The sequence below is a fragment of the Rutilus rutilus genome (assembly GCF_951802725.1).
Source record: "Rutilus rutilus genome assembly, chromosome: 10".
NCBI classification, from domain to species: domain Eukaryota; kingdom Metazoa; phylum Chordata; class Actinopteri; order Cypriniformes; family Leuciscidae; genus Rutilus; species Rutilus rutilus.
Window position 1 is genome coordinate 43,326,261 of NC_140215.1, and position 11,678 is coordinate 43,337,938.

Consider the following 11,678-nt stretch of genomic DNA (forward strand, 5'->3'; position numbering starts at 1 on the left):
AATCTACAGGAAATTGCAACAAGCGTAGATAAATTTGCAGTACCTGGGACTACTATTAAGAACTACAGTGTTCACAAAGCTGCTGGCTTTTGGGACAATGTATGCAAAGATTTGCAAGTGCCAAATACACTTGCAAATCGCAAAAAAATTCAGGCATCCCTGCTTCTTCTGAAGGTAATTTGTCATTAGGTTGACTAGAATCAACCTGCTAAGCATTTCAGCATTATTATTGGTTCTTGTGAAGCATCACTATTGTCACATATTGGCGAGAGAACACTTTTCTATGTCCATTTTCTTTTCTTTCTTTTCTTTTTTTTTATATTATACATTTAGGCCTACATATATGCCAGGTTGAAATATGAGTCTTTAGTTGTGCAGTTTACAATTGTACTGTTATTAAAACAGAAGTAATAGAATGCCATCAGATCACAACTCCACAAATCCATATTTAGCCATTCGTTTAAAAGACATTTGACTTTTTTTTACATTTATGAAAAGTGATTACTTTGGAAATGTCAGATTAAATATAAAAAGTAATTTTCGTTTTGAAAATAATGGTTAATATTAAAAATGTTAGACGGGAGAGTGCAAGTTTACATGCTAACACCGATTGTAACTTTTGACTTATACTTATTTGCTGACACTCTGGTGTTGATTCATTTTCATTTATCCTCTCTTGAGTTTTGGTTTTAATAGCATTGTTTAACCTTGCAGTTGTTAATGGTATTGCCTGTGCATTTTTCAGTTTCTGGAAATGATAGATGTATTGATATCCTTTTCCCCTAAATATGTAGGGTGCCCAGGATGTTGGAGACAAAGGCAAAACAAATTTGTCTCAAAGGCAAAACAAAGAGACGGAATGTGCATCTCTTGAATTGGTGACTTTTTATCTTTAGTTTGCTTTTCTTTTGTCTGATCTCGTATTATAATTGTAGGAGTCTATTTTGTAGTCATTCTTAGTAAAAAAAAAATGTTCACACTATTTTTTTTTTCTTAAACAGAAAAGAGAGAGCTCGGTCAACCCTGAGGTCCACCCTGCGGTTCACCCTGCGGTCCACCCTGAGGTCCACCCTGCGGTCCACCCTGAGGTCCACCCTGCGGTCCACCCTGCGGTCCACCCTGAGGTCCACCCTGCGGTCCACCCTGCGGTCCACCCTGAGGTCCACCCTGAGGTCCACCCTGCGGTCCACCCTGCGGTCCACCCTGCGGTCCACCCTGCGGTCCACCCTGCGGTCCACCCTGAGGTCCACCCTGCGGTCCACCCTGAGGTCCACCTGCGGTCCACCCTGCGGTCCACCCTGCGGTCCACCCTGCGGTCCACCCTGCGGTCCACCCTGAGGTCCACCCTGCGGTCCACCCTGCGGTCCACCCTGAGGCTGCGGTCCACCCTGAGGTCCACCCTGCGGTCCACCCTGAGGTCCACCCTGCGGTCCACCCTGCGGTCCACCCTGCGGTCCACCCTGAGGTCCACCCTGAGGTCCACCCTGCGGCTGCGGTCCACCCTGAGGCTGCGGTCCACCCTGAGGCTGCGGTCCACCCTGAGGTCCACCCTGAGGTCCACCCTGAGGTCCACCCTGAGGCTGCGGTCCACCCTGCGGTCCACCCTGCGGTCCACCCTGAGGTCCACCCTGCGGTCCACCCTGAGGTCCACCCTGCGGTCCACCCTGAGGTCCACCCTGCGGTCCACCCTGCGGTCCACCCTGCGGTCCACCCTGAGGCTGAGGTCCACCCTGAGGTCCACCCTGAGGCTGAGGTCCACCCTGAGGTCCACCCTGAGGTCGCGGTCCACCCTGCGGTCCACCCTGCGGTCCACCCTGCGGTCCACCCTGCGGTCCACCCTGCGGTCCACCCTGCGGTCCACCCTGAGGTCCACCCTGAGGTCCACCCTGCGGTCCACCCTGAGGTCCACCCTGCGGTCCACCCTGAGGCTGCGGTCCACCCTGCGGTCCACCCTGCGGTCCACCCTGCGGTCCACCCTGAGGTCCACCCTGAGGTCCACCCTGCGGTCCACCCTGAGGTCCACCCTGCGGTCCACCCTGCGGTCCACCCTGAGGTCCACCCTGCGGTCCACGAGGTCCACCCTGAGGTCCACCCTGCGGTCCACCCTGAGGTCCACCCTGCGGTCCACCCTGAGGTCCACCCTGCGGTCCACCCTGCGGTCCACCCTGAGGTCCACCCTGAGGTCCACCCTGAGGTCCACCCTGCGGTCCACCCTGAGGCTGCGGTCCACCCTGAGGTCCACCCTGCGGTCCACCCTGAGGTCCACCCTGAGGTCCACCCTGCGGTCCACCCTGCGGTCCACCCTGCGGTCCACCCTGAGGCTGAGGTCCACCCTGAGGTCCACCCTGAGGTCCACCCTGAGGCTGAGGTCCACCCTGAGGTCCACCCTGCGGTCCACCCTGAGGCTGAGGTCCACCCTGAGGTCCACCCTGAGGCTGAGGTCCACCCTGAGGTCCACCCTGCGGTCCACCCTGAGGCTGAGGTCCACCCTGAGGTCCACCCTGCGGTCCACCCTGAGGCTGAGGTCCACCCTGAGGTCCACCCTGCGGTCCACCCTGAGGCTGCGGTCCACCCTGAGGTCCACCCTGCGGTCCACCCTGAGGCTGAGGTCCACCCTGAGGTCCACCCTGAGGTCCACCCTGAGGTCCACCCTGCGGTCCACCCTGAGGCTGCGGTCCACCCTGAGGTCCACCCTGCGGTCCACCCTACACAGGTTGTTTTAGTTATATTGATATTCTTTTGAGTATTTGGTTTGTATTTTTTTTTTTTTTGTGGAAAATGTGTAGGGTGCCCAGGATGTTGGAAATCATCATTTGCCTCCATACCCTATTGAAGAGGCTGAATGTGCATCTCTTGAACTGGTGACTTTTTATCTTTAATTTGTTTTCCATATTGTGTATTTTGTCTAACAGAGATATTGTTTTAGAAATAAATCCCTCTCACTCTTTTCAGGACCTGTGGGAGACTAAGGCTGATAGTTCTTCAGACAGTGACTTGGCATCAAATTGTGCTACCACAAGTGAAAAGGTTAATGGTACTTTTTCTATTAAATGTAACTAAGGGCGTTTTCACACCTGAAAGTCCGCACCAAGGACCGAACCAAAGGTCATGTTTTGATACATTGTATACATTTGGTTAGTTTTGGTTTGGTTTCACATTGCAATTATGCGAGCGCACTAAAGAACTTTACATTACGTACTTGCGTCCTGTCGTCATCATCTATATGGGCTGCATCTTGACATTGATTGGTTTGTAAACGGACGTGCGTCTGACGTCAGTGTGTTGTCAATTCGGCGGGTAACTTTGACAAGAATGAATGAACAGACGCATATCGTTGCCACTATACTGTTATTATTACGGCACTCCCTGCAGCACCGACTATACTCGAGGCGAGTTCAAATTCGCCAAACGAACATCCTCGGTTTGCGAACATTTTATCGTCGCCGGCAGGACGCAGGAAAAATGTGTGTGTGTGTGTGTACGCGAGCTGTTTGAATCAGCTGGAAGAAATGCGTTGGGCAGGATCGACTGACAGATCTGCACATAAATATTCTTCTTCAGTTGTTTAGGCTATGCGGGAACCACCGGAACTTCCTGTAAATAGTCTGAAAGTCCGAACCATACAGAAAATGCTTTCACACTAGAGACGAACCAAACCTTTGCTCAGTTTGATCCGGACCGAGACCACCTCTTTTCGTCGGACCAAATTTCGTCTGTTTGGTCCGGAGGAGGTTTCACACCTGTAATTTTGATTCGGACCAAACTGAAAAGTCCGAAAGTCCGGACCAAACAAGGTAGGTGTGAAAGGGCCCTAATATTCAATCATTATACAATGACAAATGTAATTAAATAAATACTTTGACATGCCAGATCGAAGTTATTTATCCATTGCAGATTAATTGTAATGTGAGAAATATAAAACAATTCACTTTCATGTTCCTGTCCCTTTAAAAGTAATTTGCTAAATGAAAAATATCTAAAGAACAGTAATAATCATTATAAAGCTAAATGGTATTTTAGAAAAATAATTATTTGGTGATTCCCAGGGGAATGTTTTTGCGTTTTTAACATGGTGAAATGTTTATTCATTTTCTAAATTGATTATAAATTTCCACACATGAACTTAAGTTGTTTGTCATGTGAACATATTTGTAAGCTAGTGAAGAAGTAAGCTTAATATATTAAAATTATATCTACCATTTTGTAACCTCTTTTTAATGAATATTCCTGTATTACAGATTTGTGAGGGATCAGACAAATCACTTCGTAGCTCTACTAACAGCAGTGAGGAAGAATCTTCACATGTTCTTTGCCATGTCAGCCTTGTTTCTTTTTTATTGAACAAAAAGAGTGGCAAAAATTAAGACAAGACCAGAAAGGCAGACGTTTTCAAGGTCTTCAGTGGACTAATGTCATTGCCAAGGGCATCAAGTCTGTTCATCCCTACTGCAGCTTTGGTTTTAAGAGACACAGTGTGAAAACCCTGCGGTCACAGACACTGGCACCAGTTTTTACATGTATGGCCTACTGTCGATTCAAAGATTGCCCAGTCACTGTACATGTGGAAGTTGCAGATGAACACACCCTTAAAGCAGTAGTGTTTTTTTCTGGAGGTGATGTGTACCATAACACCAAGGAACTGCGCAGAAGACCAGTGCGTGCAGGTGCACGACAGTCAGCAGCAGAAGTCCTTGCAACCAAGTTTGTATTTGGAGTCAATACAAAAAATTCCACCAATGGTCATTGATTCAGGCTGCAGGGATGATGCTCCATCCAAAGAAGTCCTTAAGAACACTGCGTGGAGTGAAAGGAAAAAAACCCGACGTCATTCTGATGAGCTCACAAGCTTAAAAACAACGCTGAGAGAGATGGATGAGGTGCTTCATAGTTCAGCAGTCCTCTTTTGCAGTCCCTGCAATGGACCAAATGTTGCAAAGCATTACAAACATCTGCAGTTGCTTTTGCAGCAAAGGCAGACATTTGATCTGGATGAGGAAAACATCATTGCTGAAGACTACAAGGTATTAAATGTTAATATTAGAAATAAATCAGCACATGGCCTCACATTTGTAAATAATTTAGTATACTGTATAATAAAAAACCAACCAGACCTGCTTGGTATTATTGGTTAGTGCAGTGAACCTTCTGGCTGAAAAATCTTCTGGCTGCAGCAGAGTGGACAAAAGGGTTAAAGTTTGATTTCTGTATATGAACTATCGATAAACTAAACTCAACACCTCTCCAGGACATATCATGCATCTCAATTCAGGTCAGACAGGCAGAGCTGAGTCAGATTGGTGTTAAACAGAATAAATTATTAATAATGCATTCTGATATAAACATTTGACATTTTTCTGACATATGAATATTGCTTTTCAGCATGATGTCGGTACCACACCCCTCATGACTCATTTCCGGGGAACAATAAATGGTGCATTGCTAGACCTTAATGGTAAATGCAACATTTATTATGCACCAACTTTCATTTCCAGTTTGGCCAAATATTTTCTGCCACATGCCACCCTTTGGTCTGGAATGATGCTAGGTAGGTTTGGTTTAAGTCTTTGAGTTAAGACAACTATTTATTCAATATAGCATTTTTGTCAAGTTCTTTACAAGGTTTAAATGGTTTTAGGGGATCTAGGACGTCACGGGACAGGCCCTGTGTACCAGCAACTCAGTAAGGTCTATAACAAAGTTAGCCAGTCAAAAAAACAGGTAAATTGCTGAAAGAAACATCTGAAATGTGTATCAAAGCCATAGCTTTATTTTTGGACTCAAATTGTGAACAGATAAGAGGTGTACCTTAAATTTTCAGAACTTCACTCAAGACAACCGTACACAAGGCATAATGGAGAAGAGTCAATGGGACCTGAAGAAAATCCGTTTCCAGAGGAGGAGGTTAAAAAGACTGGATGACTTTGTGACCATCTACAAAAAGATGCATGATGCACTGCTCCTCGAGTATGCAGATGTGGAAAGATGCAGAAAGAAAGTATGCTACTTAACGTTAGTTCAGTGAAAGCACTTAACTTTGCAGTTTACCCTGATCACAATTTAAAAACGATATGCTTGATTACAGATATATTGAAAATGTGCAATTATGTGGGTTTGTGTTTGACAAAATATCTATTTTCCCAGTCACATAAAGTGGAAATGGAGGTGTGGAAGAAAAGCCGGAAGCGTAAAGGGGTGTACGTTTCACCATTAGTGATGGACCTGTCATTTAAGGTAATTATTAAAAGCTGTAATGATGCTGACATACACAAACACATTATGATTTTAGGCACCTCTACATTCTAATTTTGTCTTGCATTCTTTTTAGAATATAAAATGACTGAAGTAACGGTCAGACAACAATAGCCTCAGCAGATGTTGTCACACAGTATTTTGTTTGCAGTCATGCTTAGTTAATTTCACCTCAAATCTTTTTTTTTTAACAGAAAAGAAGAGAGAACTCACCACTCTCCACTCCATTACTTCATGGACAACCTGATAATCCAAACACAGGTTATTTTAGTTAAACTCTTTAATAAAATATAATATTAATATAAGTATTATATGCATGGTTTATTATGGTCAAATTAGATATAGTCATTATATTGTTATATACACTCTTAAATGGTTTCATTCTTCCGTATTTTACATTCAAGTTTTGCATTCAAGATCTATAGTACATTATTTTATCATTTATTTTTCTGTGATGTGAAAATATGCAATAGAAAGGGCACATTAATCTTTCCATTTTTATTAATAGAATTCACAAGACATGGTCACATGTGATGCTCCATCCACATCCACTATGACGGAACATCAGGAGGACACAAAGGGTACCAACAATGATCCTCCATCACAGGTGATGTTAATCAAATAAATGTATTGTCAGCTTCTAAAAGTTTGTAAACTTTTAGATAAGTTTATTTAAACTGTAAACTTTTAGAAGAGACTTTTTACATCAAATACATTATTGCAGGTTTGTGTGACAGTAAATCCAACATTACATCACAGCACATTAGCTGTTTATGTAACCGTAATTGTCAGATACATGCACACATCTAGAGTAAATAAATGTATTGTCTTCTTGACCTTCAGATAAAAGCCTTGTGGAGAAAAAAAGACACGGAAGTGGTAATTTCTGTGATTCCCTCTCAAATAAGAGGGAACATCTATATAGTCCACCACAGTGAGTTCGGGTCACTTAAACCTCACAGATGGCTCACAGGCGAGGTATGTAGGCCAAACAGTACAGCAGCATTATCATTAAAATACACTTAACATGGACAAATGTAGTTCCATTGAAAACAGTTGCAGTTATTTCTAATTAACTTAACACATTGATGTAATAGAAGTGTTATGCGTGTGATATTTGGGGATATTTAATTTAATTAATCAATCAACAATACTATTGATCAGCATTACCAAACGTGGACGTTTTCCACTAGAAACAAACATTGATGTATAATTTTAATTTAATACTGTGAAGCTGCTTTGATACAATCTGTATTGTGAAAAGCGCTATATAAATAAACTTGACTTGACTTATGCTGCCCTAATATAAATAATTTAAATCATTAAATATTTGTCAACTGGGAAAGTTTTAATGCAAATGCCAACAATTATAAAATTGGTCTAAGCCAGGATGAGCCATTACAAAATAATGTCACTTGAGCATGAAAGGGTTGTCCTTGCAGCCCGACTCAAGCTCTCAGTCCAAGCTAAAACAAATGTTTTATTTAAAATAGGCTTATGTAATGAATTCTGATGTTTCTCTCTGATTGAATTTGAAACATGTTAGATCATCGAATGTCTCATGCATCACGCTATTAATGAACTTGGTTTGGATAAAACCATATACATGATGAACCACTACACAGCCAATGTGATCCTCACTGGGGAGAGAACAGAAGTAAGACGACAAAGTTTGTCAAAGGTACATCTTGTTTCTATTTGGGAGAGGTTCAAATGGGGACGCGTTTCATACTAATTTACAGTGCTATGCATAAGTTTAGACACCCATACTAAAGTTGACTAAAAAGAGGAATAAAAAATCATCTTTTTGAAACTGAACTTAATGCCTTAATTAAAAAAATTTGGAAAAATCCAACCTTTAAGGACACCAATTTTCTTTGTGAATGAATAATGTATCGTAAATAAATAAATGTTCTTCCTTAAAATACAGGGTGCATAAGTCTGGACACCCCTATGTTAAATTCCCATAGAGGCAGGCAGATTTTTATTTTTAAAGGCCAGTTACTTCATGGATCCAGGATACTATGCATCCTGATAAAGTTCCCTTGGCCTTTGGAATTAAAATAGCCCCACATCATCACATAGCCTTCACCATACCTAGAGATTGGCATGGGGTACTTTCCATAAGATCATCTCTCAATGCAAATCAAACCAGCTATTAGGCTAACTGAAATAAAACCATGCCAATCTCTAGGTATGGTGAAGGCTATGTGATGATGTGGGGCTATTTTAATTCCAAAGGCCAAGGGAACTTTATCAGGATGCTAGTATCCTAAAAAAAAATTTAAAAAAATACTTAAAAATAAAAATCTGCCTGCCTCTATGGGAATTTAACATAGGGGTGTCCAAACTTATGCACCCTGTATTTTAAGGAAGAACATTTATTTATTTACGATACATTATTTATTCACAAAGAAAATTGGTGTCCTTTAAGGTTGGATTTTTCCTAATTTTTCAAATTAAGGCATTAAGTTCAATTTCCAAAAGATGATTTTTTATTCCTCTTTTTAGTCAACTTTAGCATGGGTGTCTAAACTTATGCATAGCACTGTAAATGTGAATAAATATTTAAGTCATTTCTGTGATATATTATTGAAGTAATTTTTATGTGCAACAGGTTAACTTTGATGATTACAAGGCTGTTGTATCGTTTGTTAATGTTGGAGAATTGCACTGGAAGTTTCTGGTTTGTTTATTTAACAATTTATATTTATGTACATTCACATTGTTTCTGTTGTTGTGTATGTGTTAAATAATGTAATTTTTCTTGTGGTTACAGTACATCAATGCAGCAGAAAGCTGTGTCTATTTTATTGATCCAATGCCAAACTCTGCAGAGCAGTCGGATTCAGAACTTGCTGCCCATAAGTTCTGGTACTTATGCAATTTCAGCTATTATCCATAAACCGAGATGGAATGCACTATATGATTGTCTAAATTCCAGTGCAGGCGTTAAAGGGCTGTAGAGAGATGGGCAGAGTGTGCAGTAAAAGTTTAACTATAGAGACAATGGTCAAAACAGAGTTACAATTATTGAAAACCAGCCCTAAACACTGGATAGATACTGGTAGCAGTGGTAGCGACTGCACAAAGTTCAGGAGGAGTCATGTAATCCAACCTATCACATTCCAACAGCATATAAACTCTTTCAGCATCCCTCCTCTTCTCCTCCTTGTGTAATATTTAGGACCAGCTAAAAAAACATCTTCTTAAATCTTTATTCTATTCAAGAAAATTTGTAATCCACATTTTAGGTTGATAAAAAATAAGCTTTCAGTAAGCTTTTGTTTGGGCACAGTACCAAACTTTCCACTAGATAACATATCCAGGCTCCATTGGTGACCATACAGACTCTTCCATTTCAAAATGCTGTGTGATCATCTGAACCATATCATTTTCATACAATTTATGAAATGGACATCCTGTTCAGAAATGGTATGGGTAGTTGGCAGTATTTAAAAAAACTATACAATGTAGATTTATGAATAATTGTATAATTAACATTTATAATGTTACATCTTATTGTCACACAGTGAATACTTTCAAACCAGGACGATCCACCACCGAACAAGAGACTGGGTGAATATTCAGTTCAAAGGAGCTGTTATGAAACACCCATTTCAACAGGATGGATTTAGCTGTGGTGTGATCGTCTTAATGGTACAATAATTATTTTAGTGAAATACTTGTATTCTGACAATGATATGAATCAATTAGCATTTATATTTGGTGTGCATAGCCTATCCCCATATTTGGTTAAGAGCTATTTACAATATTTAAATGATTAGCCAACATATTTATCCAGTCTTTATTTTCTTTTTTCCCTTTTTTTTTAGATGGCAAAGGCAGTCATGGAAGCATTTCCTCAATTGCCAAACATGGATTTTGGGACCTCTAAAAAAGACATGGTCCGGGAACGCAAGGCTTTGGCACTGCAAATACTTCAAGCATCAGGTAGCAGGTTTTTTCATACGTGTTCCGATTGCCATATTTACATACTTAGTTTAAAATTTGCATTTCCATTTCCAATAGTGTTCAATGCACAGAGAAACTGCTCCATGTGTTCGGCGTCTAAAGCACCAAGTCCGGGGCCTTCCATGACTGACTGGGTAAGGTGTTTATAATTGGTTGTTTTGTATTTGCATATTGTGGCTTGAACAGAAAGTGGACATTAGCTAGGAAAAAAGGGTATAGAGAGATTGGTAATGATGTGCATATACAAACATAATAGCACAGTTCAGAGATTTCAGGGATTATGTTGATTTGCTAGAGTTGTCAATGGAGTTAGTGTTCATAAATGTAATTGATTTTTATCAGTGCTTCACAGTACATTGCAGTCTTTGAAATCATCTACAAAAGCCAAAATGATGCATCTATCTCTACACCTTGCTCTTTTCCTTGCACTTGCCCTCTGGCAGCTGTCAAGCTCATTTTAAGAACTATTATATTGCAGATTGCCAAGTAATCTAAATAATAAATGGAAAACTGTGTGACAGTAGTGTAACAGTTGGTGAACTATTAGTAAACTTGGGAGAGTTGAAAATAGCTTTTGTGCAGAAAATCTGTTTGAATGAAAGTCTTTATATTTTGCAAGTTAAGTGTTCTATTTGTCCCTCTCCAGATACAGTGTGACAGCTGTACAAGGTGGTGCCATGCACAGTGTGTGCAGATGAACCCAGTACAACTAGAAGAAGCAAAAACACATCCTGGGACTGCTGTTTGTGTGACAATTAGTTTTTTTTTTCTAATAAACTTTCATAAGCACTTCTCATTTTTGTCTTTTTTGACTATTACAAATTGCACTTTTTCCAACTTGTCCAACTATATTAAACAATGAAATCCGTTGAACATCATTACAATCACTGACCATAATAACCTCAACCATTTAAACTTTTCTTGTAACAGCCTGTAGATATCAATATTGTAGACTGTTTTTGTATTTAATTTTATGTTCTTTCTGTAATTTCCTCAAACTCTACAGTAAATATTGATATGGACCGAAAATAAGTTTTTATTTTTCTCTAAAAGTCCACAGTAAAACCCTTTGAAAATTGATGTGGACAGAGTGATGGTCATCCAGAAAAAGAAACTATTGAAAATGGCATGTCAACTCTGTAGGAATTTTAATAATTGAAATACAAAATGCAAGAAAAGAGAAATATAATAAATTATTTTGACTCTTTGCCTTTATTTTTCTCTAAAACTCCACAGTGAAACCCTTTTTAAAATTTGATGTGGACAGAGTGATGGTCATCCAGAAAAAGAAACCATGGAAAATGGCATGTCAATATAGGAATTTTAATAACAGCAGTACAAAATGCAAGAAATGAGCAAATGTAATAATGTATTTTGACAGACTTTGCCCTTATTTTCTTTAAAACTCCACAGTAAAATATCTGCGAAAATAGTTAAACTGAAAATAGTTCAAT

At 40.5% G+C, this 11,678-nt stretch overlaps 1 protein-coding gene across 1 annotated transcript; it reads left to right on the forward strand.

The window, feature by feature from the left end:
* Positions 1–5,413: 5,413 nt before the first annotated feature.
* On the forward strand, positions 5,414–6,524 carry LOC311297895 (uncharacterized protein; the record flags this gene model as incomplete). The annotated part of the gene is made up of 5 exons (XM_084420369.1): positions 5,414–5,545; positions 5,636–5,718; positions 5,819–5,995; positions 6,142–6,231; positions 6,444–6,524. The coding sequence occupies exons 1-5, from the start codon at positions 5,536–5,538 to the stop codon at positions 6,522–6,524; spliced, it is 441 nt and encodes a 146-aa protein (XP_084276495.1). The 5' UTR covers positions 5,414–5,535.
* Positions 6,525–11,678: the final 5,154 nt, after the last annotated feature.